The following is a 12,498-nucleotide window of genomic DNA, read 5'->3' on the forward strand; positions in this document are numbered from 1 at the left end:
CTGTGCACATATCCTCAGAAGTGAGCCACAAACTTTCTATTCTGAAAGTTACCTTTCTGGGGTTTTAGGGTCCTAGAAAAATAAGGAGTGGGAGAGGAGGAACTCCACATCCCTTAACCACTTGCCGACATCTGATTCCTCAACAGGGACAACCCTGGCTTTCAGAACTAGTCCTGAGAGTGTAAGAACAAGAGGCACCCGAGCTGCTTCTAGACTCCAGCCCTGGTTGTTTCTGAGACAAGGGACAGCCACCAGGGGAGATGTTCTGGTGCCCAGCTTTTTATAGGTCAATTCTCACCTCAGCCCAGGCTTCCCGCACATCTCACAAATGCGCACCCCACTGGGCTACCCGCCTGGAAATCGGAACCTGCCCCCCCCCAGGGAGCACCCCCTCCCGCCCCCCGACAGCGTGCGCGGCTGAAACAACCCGCTCCACCCCAGCAAGCACCAGACCCAGGCGTCCTGCCCCTTGCTCTGACCCCAGGTGGCCCCCACCCCTGGCGACCCCTCACGCGCACACAGCCTCACCCCCACCCCCACCCGCGCACGCACACATGCTGATAACATCCCCGACCCCCGGCCAGAGCCACAGTGTCCCCGGACCAACCCTGGCAGTTGGCTGTGTCTCACTGTGTTCCCGAACGGACCCTTGGCCAGAGCCACCGCGTTCCTACTCTGCCCTGCGCCCCCTGGACGGTGACCACCTTCTTCCAGGCTGGTGCGGTGATCTGGCCCCACAGATCTTCCAAGGATGATGACTCGCAACGTGGACACTGGCCCAGCCCTGGGTCGCTAAGGAGCTGCGGCAGCCAGGCGCGGAGATGGGGGTGCCTGGTGAGTTACTCACAGGCTAGGGACCTGTGACCTCCGGGGCTCCTGTTTGAGTAAGGATTTACATCTGAAGCTGTTGGGCCAGGAAGTGGCCTCGTTCAAGGACCTGCGACTCTCCAAAGATCAAGAAAGAGAGAGAGGGGGGTGGGGCAGCCTCCACGTGAACGCAGGGGTTTGGGGAGTCCCCCTGTGAATGACAAAAGGTGTGTGTGTGTGGGGGGGGAGAGATCCAGAACAGGGACAAAGTTTAGGATTTTAGGGAGATGAGGCGCTGCTCCGTAGGTGAGAAGCTGCTAAAAAAAAAAGATTTACCTGCGTGCAGGAGCGCCGGCTTCTCAGGATCTGCCAGCCTCTGGCGCGCACCCACAGTGAAGTTTGGCCGAGAAGTGGATGCCGGTCGCCTGGGGGGTGGGGTGTGCGGCGCCGAGGGATTGAATGAAGGCCACTCACAGGCAGAGCCTAAGCAATTGCAAGGTCGGGGTCAGCAAGAAAGACAAGAGAGGAGCCTGGCGGAGCAAACTGGCTCCTGCAGTCCCACCGCCCCCTCCCTTCCCTGCCTCACACTCTGCCTGCCTTTCTTCTAGAACGTCCCACCTCGCTGTTTTTACTGTCTTTGCTACTGATTCCGCTGGGCCTCCCAGTCCTCTGTGCTCCCCCGCGCCTCATCTGCGACAGTCGCGTCCTGGAGAGGTACATCTTGGAGGCCAGGGACGCAGAGAATGTCACGGTAAGCCTCCTGGCCCCACAAAAGAAAGAAACTGGGTTCAGTTCCTCCGTACTGCACGAACCATCTGTGGTAGCACAAATGTACAGTCCCGGTACTTGGGAGACGGAGGAGATTGGAGGATGAGAAATTCAAGGTGCTCCTCAGGTACATATCACGGTTGGGCTACGTGAAACTCTAAAATAATAAAGGATGGTTAAAGCCCGGTAGCCCCAGAGCATGCCCAGTAAAGTTGAGTCTGGTGGGTTTTTGTGGAAGGAAGTCCTCGGTGATCTGGACACCCCCCGCCCCCTGGGCTGCGTCTTTCAGATGGGTTGTGCAGAAGGTCCCAGGCTGAGTGAGAATATTACAGTCCCAGACACCAAAGTCAACTTCTATGCTTGGAAAAGAATGGAGGTAAGTCGCCGTGTCACCGGTTGTTTTTGTTGTTGTCATTGGTCCTCCCCTCTCCCCCACCCCCCAGAGGCTGGTGGGTCTCATCTTAGCACCTTGATAGTGTGAGAGAAGGAATAGTAGAGACAAAGGCTGATGGGATGTTGTAGCTCATCCATCCGTCCATCCATCCATCCATCCGTCCATCCATCCATCCATCCATCCAATAAACCTTACTGCATGCTTTTTTGTTCCTTCCACTTCAGTCCCTAGGGTGTGTGACAGCCAGGGAGATGACTCTGGCTGGCTGTCTCTAAGTCTTTACCTCCTCTAGGTGGAAGAACAGGCCAGAGAAGTGTGGCAAGGCCTGTCCCTCCTCTCAGAAGCCATCCTGCGGGGCCAGGCTCTGCTAGCCAATTCCTCCCAGCCGGCGGAGACCACTCAGCTGTACATGGACAAAGCCATCAGTGGCCTGCGTAGCCTCACTTCCCTGCTCCGGGTGCTGGGAGCCCAGGTGAGTAAAGGTGGCTGTGGACCCTGCTTCTTGCCCGCTCTACAGGATGGGCTAAGAACTGTTACATACAGAAGGCTGAGCTCAGTGGAAAATGGTGCTTGCTGCCAAGCCTGATGCCCTGAGTTCAATCCCTGGGACCCACAGAGGAGAGAACGGATTCCCTCAAGCTGTCTTCCTACCTCCATTCACGTGCTAGGGTACACAGGTGTATATATAAACGAAGCAATGCTACAACCACTTTAAAACAAAGGATATCGAGAGCTCAGGCTGGAGAGGGGGTGGCTCGCTTGCTGCACAAGTGTGAGGAGCCGAGTTCGATCTCAGACACTTCTGTTAACAAAACAACTAATTGAGGCGAAGTGGAACGTACATGCTATCCCAGAGCTGGGGCGACAGAAGCAAGGGGTTCCCTGGGACTCACTGGTCACCCAGTCTGACTCAGTCAGTGAGCTCCAGGTTCAATGAGAAAAATAAGGTGGAAGGGTGGGAGAGATGGCTCAGCGATCAGGAGCGCTTGCTGCTCTCGCACAGTTCAGTTCCTAGCACCCACCTCACGTGGCTCGCAGCTGCCTCCGCGTCCAGCTCTAGGGGACCTGGGGTTGTATTTCAGACTCCCCTGGGCACCTGCATGTATTCACATCCACACATCCAAATAATAAAAACAGATAATGTGGAGTGTTATTGTAGAAGACGCACTGCTGGCAGCCTCTATACCCAAACATGTGCACACACACACACACACACACACACACACACACACAATGCACGCGAGCGCGCGCACACTCACACCCACACACACACTACCCAGGTCTCCCTTCATCCCTTCCCCCGTTCTGTCCCCGGTCCCAGTTTCATCTGTCCCCCTCAGCACTGCAGTGACATCTACTCTTTCTTGACAGAAGGAACCAAAATCACTTCCAGATGCCACCCCACCTTCTCCACTCCGAACCCTCACAGCGGATACTTTCTGCAAACTCTTCCGGGTCTACTCCAACTTTATCCGGGGGAAACTGAAGTTGTATACAGGGGAGGCTTGCAAGAGAGAGGACAGGTGACCCGCTGCTGCCTCCATGGCGTACCCACCAACTCGCTCACCATTGCTGCCTGTGTCACGCCAACCCTCTACCACTCCCAACTCTCATCGAAGGGGTTGTTACCTCCTCACCAGCTTGTCCGATGGACACTCCAGCACCAGCGGTGATACCTTGGGGGCCGGAAGAACTTTCCAGAGCTCCGGTCTGAAATCTAAAGATGCCCCCGGGGAACCAGCCTGAGGCCCCAGAGCAGGAAAGACTCAAGAGAATCAACTTGGATTTGTTTTGGGTTTGTCGAGATAGGGAGTTCTCACATAGCCCAGGCTGGCCTGGAACTCGCTATGTGGTTAAGGATGACTTTGGACTCCTGATCTTCCTGATCTTCCTGATCTTCCTTGGAATTCCGACATCTCCCCAGTGCAGAGATTACAGGCACCCCCTCCCTGTGTATGGGGTGCTGGAGATGGAAGCTTGGGCTTTGTACATGCTAGGCAAGCAGTCTATCACTTGAACTGTATCCTTAACTCCCAGAGACCAGCTTAGAACTCAGGGACAGAGACTTTTAAACTCAATTAGTGCCCTACTAGAATTGTAACCCCGCCCCCCCCAAAAGGGTCCAATCTTTGTAGTATCTACGAAGAATACAGGGACTGAAGAATTTGGGGGTGAATGAATTCTTCAGGTCTCCCTGAAGGGAGTTTCCCTTGATGGCACGAGCCTTCCACTGGACAGCAGGGTGGCATGGCGCCATGAAGACAGGATGGCAACGGACTCATAGCTATCAAGGGAGGGGAGGGGTTTGAAGGTTTGTGTCTTTTTAAAATACCACTGGCAACAGCTGAAACCACCAACATGACTCCTGGCTTGTCTGTCTTCATGGGTGCTCCGCCGCCCCCACCCCAAGTCTCCTGGCTTTACCTCTATCCCCCGCCACCCTAGTCTAGTAACAAGGCATCAGATCTGGGAAACCAGAGGTGGAGGGGGTTGGGCCCTACGTGCCGCCTCGCATGGCCTGTCTGACCTCTTGACCCCACCGGGCTTGAAGCCACAATGCCTGCCCACGCTGGTCAATAAGCAGGCTCCATTCAAGGCTGTCTCTTAGTGGGCAGCTGCCAGCCCGCCAGGACAAACGCTGAGTGAACTGGGGCTACCAATGAGGGAACAGGAGCCAGTTCGTAGGGGCTCTCGGTTAGGGATTGTGGCCAACCCTAGTTAATGGAGCAATATGTCCATAGCACTAGTCACTTAGCGCAGGACATAAACCCCTTGTGAGTCCAGCCACCTGTTTTCCATGTCCCGATGGGTGTCACTCTAACAGTTGTCCCTGCCACTTGAAGGAGAGGCAGTAGACTCAAGGAGTAATAGGTACCACAACCAAGGGACAAGGGCAAGACCAAATTGTTCGTCGGATTCCTTCCCCAAAGCATGCTCGGGGGGAAACCCACACAACCAACCAGTCCAAGATGGCATGCACCGTACCAGGACCCCAATGCTGGCTGTTATACTATATGGCTGTCATTCATTCTGTTTCCAAAACAAGACATTTAGAATCCAGCCTGAAAGTTTTTGCAGTCCACTGCAGGAAAAAACAAACAAACAAACATGCAGATAGGAGGAGTTGGAGGCTTGGAGAGGCTTTACTAGGGGTGTATGTGTGTGTGCGTGTGTGTGCGCGTGCGTGTGTGTGTGTGGGGGGGGGGTGTTTGCGCGCCAACGCGCGCACTCGTCTGTAATAAGGTGGGAGGAGTCAGCGAAGGGGAGGACTGAAAAGAATTTTAGGGGAGGTGAATTTAGCGCTTGGACTACAGTGCCCTCTTCAGGCGCGGTTGGGAACTGTTAGGGAACCTTACCAGCTTTCGCCTTTCTCAGGCGTCCTCCCTTTGAATATTGCCCATATTGCTACGAATGGGTGAAGGTGAAACATCTTTTTTAGGTTGTTTGAGTCCGAATTAATAGACTTGGAGGGTGGTGATGTTTGTTTTCTGTTTGCTTGGTTTTTAAAACAGGGCCTAAATTGCCCAGGCAGGCCTGTAACTTAGAATTTTCCTGCCTCAGTTTCCCATGTGCTGGGAGTACAGGCCTAGACCACTATATCTGGCTTAGATTGCTATTTTTTTCTTTAAAATGTTTATATTTTATTTATTTTTTTAAAGATTTATTTATTATGTGTACAGTATACATCAGATCGTATTACAGATGGTTGTGAGCCACCAAGTGGTTGCTGGGAATTGAACTCAGGACCTCAGGAAGAGCAGTCAGTGCTCTTAAGCGTTGAGCCATCTCTCCGGCCCCTATGTTTTATTTTATTTTATTGTGTATATGTAGGCCAGAAGAGGATATCAGATCCCCTGGAACTGGACTTACAGGAGGTTGTAAGCTACTCACTGTAGAGATTGGAGAACCGCCCTTTGGCCCTCTGTAAGAGTTGACTCTCTTGGGGGCTGGAGAGATGGCTCGGTGGTTAAGAGCACTGTCTGCTCTTCCAAAGTACCCAGGTTCAATTCCCAGCACCCACATGGCAGCTCACAACTATCTGTAATTTCAGGTTCAAGGAATCTGACACCCTGGCCCCCATACCAATGCACATAAAATAAAATAAAATTAATTATTAAAAAAAAAAGAGTTGACTCTCCAGCCCCATTGGTCTTGTGTGCGGTTTTTTGTTTTTTTTTTTTAAGGTCAAGGAGAAGCACCTATAAACAGTGGGTACCTGACCATAAGCTTGGCATGTGTCAGCCAACATCTTGTCCATGTCTCTCATTGCTGAAATCAAATACCAGACAAGAAGCATCTCAGAAGAGGAAGGGTTTATTTCAGCTTACACTTCCAGGGCACACAGTCCACCATGGCAGGGTGGGGCAGAGCGGCAGGAGCATGAGGCAGCTGCTCACTTTGTGGCCACAGTCAGGGAGCAGAGGAAGATGGATGCTAGTGCTCAGCTCGCTCTCCCCTTCCTTGTCTTGTTTTGGGGACAGGGTTTCTCTGTGTAGCCCTGGATGTCCTGGAGTTCACTCTGTAGACCAGGCTGGCCTCGAACTCACAGAGATCCACCTGCCACCATGACCGGCTTCAGCGTCTCCTTCTGATGGCGGCCCACAGAAAAGGACACGAAAGAACAAAACTGCTTTGGGCTGGCTTACTCTGGCTCTCGCTGACAAGTCTGTATTCCTTGGGATTCCGCTGTGGACTGAAGACCAGGGTGCCAGGCTGTGATCTCAGAACAATCCATCCCCTTGGACTGAGTGACCGCTCGGTTCTTGGTTTCGCCAGTGTGAGGCTGAAGCAGAGTTAGGTAGAGAGGAGCAGTCATCAGATAGCGATCTATTGCTTGTTTAGTGATTTACTTAAAGCCCTGCTTGTGCGGCCTGTTTGCCAAGAGTGACTTTGCTCACTGCCAGGAACAGAAAGACCCGGAGAAGCAGCTACTACAGGGGGTCCTTGCCCTTAACAGCCTGCTGACTGTTGCACATGCTTCTGTAAAATCTCACTTGCCCGCCCCACTTAGTGGCTTTACAGTATAAGATGAAACTATGGCTGGGCCCAGGCTCAAAGCCTCTCAGGAGCAGCTTCAGTCCACCGGTCCTCTCTCATTAGTGTCAGATGTTTCTTCCAGAAAGAATACTGAAACAATAAAGCCAGTGCAGGGCTACCTGGACCTCATCCTATAAATCAATCTAGTGTGTGTGTGTGTGTGTGTGTGTGTGTGTGTGCGTGTGTGCATATATTTGTGCATGTATATGTGTGTATGCATGTATGTGTGTATATGTTCATATATGTATATGTGTGATTATATGTATGTGTGTATATATGCACATGCATATGTGTGCATGCATGTATATGTGTGTATATATGCATGTGTGTATATGTGCTGGTGCATATGTGTGCATGCATGTGTATGCATACATGCATTTGCATGCATGTGTATATGTATGTTGTGTGTGTATGCATATATGTGTGATGCGTATGTGTATATGTGTATATGTGTGTGTGTATGTTGTGCATGTATGTGTGTATGCATGCGTGTGTATGCATGCGTGTGTATGTGTGTGTGTGTGTGTGTATGTGTGTGTGCATATGTGTGTGTGTGTTCATTCTGTCAGCTCTGTTCCTTTTGAAAACCCCGACTAAAGCAAACATGGACTCTAGAGCTTCCTTTGAAGTCCTGGTGGAACAGATCAGCCGCAGCCGGCGGAGTGCTTGCCTGGTTAGCATGAGAGCCCGAGTCTGACTCTCCAGAATCATGTGACAAGATGGTTGTGGTGGCGCATGCCTGCTACCCCAGTGATGACGAGATGAAAAGTGGAGACGGGTGGATCCCTGGGGCTCACTGGCCGGCTAAGCCAGGCTGCTCGGAGAGCTGCAGACCAAAGAGAGACCCTGCTTCAAACACAAGGTGGACGATTCCTGAGGAACGTCACCTGAGGCTGTCCTCTGACCTACACGCACACGCGCACGCACGCTCGCATGCATAGGGTCAGGGGCGGGGGCAGAAAGAGAGAGAAATACAAAAGCAAAGCCAAACAAACAAACAAAAAACCATTTTTCATTTTGAGATAAGGCCTTGCTCAGTTGCTGAAGTTGGCCTGAACTTGAAAGCCTTGCGCCTCAGCCGCCTGAGTAACGGGGAGGCGAGCCTGTGCTATGAGACCTCCTAAGGGTTTTGTTGTTGTTGTTTTTTGTTGTTTTGTTTATGAGTAGAGGTGAATGCATCTGTAATCTCAGTGTCTGGGGCTGAAGCCAGAAGATCTTCTAGGCTTGCCTGGGCTATATAATGAGATCCTATTTTAAAAAATACTAAAGCAATCTGGATGTGGTAGCACATGCCTGTGATCCCAGAACCCAGGAGGTTGACGCAGGAGGATTACCTCAAATTAGAAGCCACCCTGAGCCTACATTACGAGTTCCTACCTTAGAAAAGAAAACAAAATCAAGGGATGGGAAGATAGTCCAGCAGAAGGGGCCTGCTGCCACGCCAGACAACCCGAGGTCAATCCCTGACACCCACATGGTGAGAAGAGAGAACCGTCTCCTGCCATGGTATGCACGTGTGTGTGTGTGTGTGTGTGTGTGTGTGTGTGTGTGTGTCTGTGTATGTGTGTGAACATGTGTGTATGTGTGTGTGTGAACGTGTGCACTGACATACGTCAATACATGTAATTTTAAAATTATGTATGCACAATTGAAACTTTGTCCTAATGTATTTACCAACACCACTTGTAGTTTACTATGATTCTGTCAGAGTCCTGTCCAACTATGTCAACCATTTAAATTTTTTTATCAGTATGACACATGTAGGTGTGTCATCTATGACACATGTAGGTATTTCTTTTTTGTTGTTTTTGTTTTGTTTTGTTTTTGAGACAGGGCTTCTCTATCTGGCTGTCTTGAAACTTGCTCTGTAGCTCACGCTGGTCTCAAATGCTCATAGGTCCACTGGTCCCTGCCTCCTGAGTGCTGGGCCTATAGCCATGTGCCACTCACCACACTTGGCCACAGGTAGGTGTTCATTTGTTTCATTTTAAATTTTCATCCAGGCTTGATTTTCCATGATGGAAGCAGAGGTGTACACTCAAACAGGCGCGCACACCCACACCCACACCCACACCCACACCCACACCCCCCCCACACACACACAGACTCTACACGTCATATATGCATATAAACATATATATTAGGTATATATGAAACTATACATGTAGCCACCGTGTTCTAGACAGTATTGTAGGCTATGTCTTTTTTAATTTAAAAGTTAATTTTAACAAAATAAATATTTTTTTTAAAAAACACCACAGGGGCTTGGAGAGGTGGTTTGGTAGTTAGAAGCACTTGCTGCTCTTTCAGAGGATGACATTTTGTGCCCCAGTCCCCAGGTGAAGCAGCTCACAGCCATCTCTAACTCCGGTTCCAATGGCTTTTTCTGGCCTCCTGGAAAACCTGCACTCACATGTGCACATCCTCCCCACCTACATAAACTCATAAAGTAAATCTTTAAAGTGTCTGTATGCCCATGCATTTTCTTGAGCATGTGTGGTGCGGGGAGCGAGCCTCTGACCCTCACCCACACTAGCTGTATGCTCTCTGCGGCTAATCTATCCACCCGGTCTTCTTTTGTTCTTCTCCTTTTGAGGCAAGATCTCACTACATTGCCCAGGCTGCCTTTGAAGTCCTAATCTTCTTCTTACCTTAGCCTGCTGAGCAGCTGGGACCACAGCACTGAGACAGGAGAATTGCCACTAGTACGAAGCTGGCTTAGGACCAGACAACAAGTCCTCACCTGGGCTACAGAGTGAAAAACAAAAAACAAAAAACAAACAAACAAAAAACCCCAAAACAAAAAACAACATAACAAACAAACAACACCCCCCCCCCCAACACCGAGCATGTAGCTCAGTTGGTGGGGAGCTTGCCTAGGATATATACTGTCTGGGGTTTGATTCCCAACATCCCATAAACTGGCACGGCGGTACTCCAGTCTCAAGCACGTAACAAATCAGAGGCTGCAAGACTCTGCTTTAGGAAAATAAAACAGGGGTCGACAAGATGGCTGGGCCTGCTGCCAGGTCTAACAATTTGAGTTTGATTCTCAGAACCCACATAACAAAAGGAAGGAGCCAACTCCTTCGAAGCATTCTCTGACTTCCCCCCCCCTGCCCCCCCCCCTCTCTCAAATGCTTCCTCCTAGCTGGCATTTCTTCGTCTAGGAGTATGATGCCCTCTGCTTCTCTGTCCCCCTCACCATTTTCAGCCATTCACTTGACCCTCGTCAGCATCCGCCACTGTCCCCAGCTGTAGAATGTTAGGTTTGAATTTTTTTTTTTCCCATCAGAATTCTGCAGCTAGTGTTCTGCTGCATTTAGAATCTACGGTTGCTACCAAGGAGACTGAGGCCATGAGGATCCCTGGTCCTTAGTATGTTGACCTGTTCCTTACTATCCAAAAAGAATCCTGACCTCCCTTTCGGCCCTGATATTCTGAAATTTCACAGAGTAGTTTTCTGTGGGTCTCTGACTCCACCACACTAGGTACCTTTTAATCTAGAGGGTTCTGGGAAAGTTCTCCTATTCTTCTTTAGAATGGCTACCATGGTTTTAATCCCAGCATTTGGAGGCAGGAGGATCAGGAGTTTAGGGCTAGCCTTGCCTACATCATGAATCTGAGGCCAGCCTGGGCTCTGTGAGACTCTCTTTCTCTCTTTCTCCTTTTCCTCTCTTGTTTCTTTTTTGAACTAAGTTTGTTTGAGGTTAGACTTCCTGGATCCGCCTCCGTCTCCCTCTTTTCTTATTTTCCCTTTATTTCTGTCCATCATTCTTCTTTCAGGTTTTCAGTTCCGACCTTGATAACGTTATACTCCCAGGGACTTCTCGAATTCAGTGATTTTTTTTTTTTAATGGCCTCCTCGGAAGGGTGACAAGACAGGAGGGCCAGGTGTTTATAAAGTGGCCTGGGATCCTCACTGTATAATCTTCCTCTCTGCCTGAGGGCCACCTCCGAGGTCCCCCATGGCTCCTCCAGTTTGGACTCTGATGTTGCTGGTGGGGGCTGCCTGGGGCCAGGACCACGTGCCTGCCCCTGTGTGGTAAGCTGGACTGGGGACGGCCGTGATGAATGGGGCAGGGGTTGGCCGGGTCGCACTGGGGATATTCCAGAGGGGAGAGGAAGGCTAATAACAAAGAGGCCTAGCTGAGCATGGCAGTATATGCCTGTCATCCCAGAGGAGGCAGGAGGATTAGGGGTTCAAGGCCAGCCTCCACTGCATGAAGTCCTGTCTCAAAATAATAAACTAAAAAAAAAAGGGGGGGGTGGGCTAAGGGACCTAACTCACTTGGTAGAGGGCTTGCTTGACATACACAAAGGCCCGAGTTCAAGCCCCAGCACCACATGAACTTGGTATGGTGGCTCAGAATGTAATACCAGCATGTAGCAGGTGGAGACAGGAGAATCGGGAGATCAAGGGCATATTTGGTTAAATGCCAAGGTCTAGGCAAGCCTGGGCTACATGGGACTCTGCCTCAAAAATGAAAAGACAGGAGACTGGGGAGGAAGGTAAGGAGGTCAGTAGGGTGGAGAGAAGACAGGCTACTGACCAGGATGAGGAAGGTTTCACATCTCCAGAACCGGAAATTGAGGTGAACATCCAGGTGGAGCGGGAAAGATAAAGAATTTATGCTCTCCAAAACCCTAGGGTGGGCCAAGTTGAGAGGCCAGAGTTCAAGTAAAGTGGCAAGAAATGAGAGGTAGTTTAGGCTTTGGATAGGGAGCAGTTGAATTGTGGGAAATTATGACCCAAGTTGATTGAACAGGAGGGGCTTCTTTATGGAGTTTGTAAGGCCGGGAGGAGGGCTAGGTGTGGTGGTGCAAACCTGTAATCCTAGCCCGAGGGATGAGGGAGGCAGGAGGAGGGAAATCTTGAGGCTAGCCTGGGCCACTCAAAAGACTTTGTCTCTAAAAGAAAAAAGCCAGGAGTGGTGGTGAACTCCTGTGATTTCAGTACTCAGGAGACGGAGACAGGAGAATCAGGAGCTTGCTTAGGGAGTTTGAGGCTAGCCTGGGCTACATGAAATCTTGTCTCCAAGAAAGGAAATACAAAACAAAACAACAACAACAAAAAGAAAAAAGAAAAAAAAAAAAGGAAAGAAAAAAATACAGCACAGTCATAATCTTATGACAATTTTAATAATGACAAAGCTAACAGGTTTTTTTTTTGTATTTTTGGTTTTTTTTTGTTTTGTTTTGCTTTGTTTTGTTTTCCAAACCAATCCCAAGGAGACAGAAATTTCCAGAATGGAAACCGAAGTTGCACATGACGAGAGAGAATCGTGAGTTGGAATGAAGGGCTGCTCAGGCCTCCTTTTCCTTCCTTATGATCTGTGCTGTTCACCGTGACCCCCAGGCCCTAGTGCAGGGTTTGGCGTCAGAGCACAGCAGTCACCCAAAAGTGGGATAAATGTGCAAAGGGCTGCTCCCCAACAGTGGGGAACGGTGGGGGGAACACGGTCTGACTCCACTTGAGAGATTCTGGCTCA

General features: G+C 50.3%; 2 protein-coding genes and 1 long non-coding RNA gene across 3 annotated transcripts in view; 2 read left to right on the forward strand and 1 right to left on the reverse strand.

Annotated features, from left to right (window-relative positions):
- Nucleotides 1-766: 766 nt before the first annotated feature.
- On the forward strand, nucleotides 767-4,267 carry EPO (erythropoietin). Its single transcript, XM_084762327.1, has 5 exons — nucleotides 767-834; nucleotides 1,416-1,558; nucleotides 1,865-1,951; nucleotides 2,262-2,441; nucleotides 3,341-4,267. Exons 1-5 carry the CDS (start codon nucleotides 822-824, stop codon nucleotides 3,494-3,496), a joined length of 579 nt encoding a protein of 192 aa, XP_084618453.1. The 5' UTR covers nucleotides 767-821; the 3' UTR covers nucleotides 3,497-4,267.
- A 2,043-nt stretch (nucleotides 4,268-6,310) lies between these two features.
- LOC311585818 lies at nucleotides 6,311-10,262 on the reverse strand. Its single transcript, XR_014775362.1, has 3 exons — nucleotides 10,212-10,262; nucleotides 7,677-7,832; nucleotides 6,311-6,752 (listed from the first exon to the last, which is right to left on the reverse strand). It is a non-coding gene; the product is annotated as an uncharacterized lncRNA (long non-coding RNA).
- Nucleotides 10,263-10,408: 146 nt separating this feature from the next.
- ZAN (zonadhesin) overlaps nucleotides 10,409-12,498 on the forward strand; it is a 104,860-nt gene continuing 102,770 nt past the window's right edge. The window contains exons 1-3 of the mRNA XM_084761388.1: nucleotides 10,409-10,497; nucleotides 10,793-11,051; nucleotides 12,239-12,291. Coding sequence (XP_084617514.1) covers nucleotides 10,975-11,051; nucleotides 12,239-12,291 — 130 coding nt within the window. The 5' untranslated portion in view covers nucleotides 10,409-10,497; nucleotides 10,793-10,974. The remainder of the gene's footprint in view (nucleotides 10,498-10,792; nucleotides 11,052-12,238; nucleotides 12,292-12,498) is intronic.

Source organism: Acomys minous, assembly GCF_964271855.1.
Source record: "Acomys minous genome assembly, chromosome: 16".
Taxonomy (NCBI): Eukaryota; Metazoa; Chordata; class Mammalia; order Rodentia; family Muridae; genus Acomys; species Acomys minous.

Coding starts and splice junctions, on each gene's coding strand:
- EPO (XM_084762327.1), top strand. Junction 1,559..1,864: donor GGGACGCAGAGAATGTCACG/GTAAGCCTCCTG, acceptor TGCGTCTTTCAG/ATGGGTTGTGCAGAAGGTCC. Junction 2,442..3,340: donor TCCGGGTGCTGGGAGCCCAG/GTGAGTAAAGGT, acceptor CTTTCTTGACAG/AAGGAACCAAAATCACTTCC.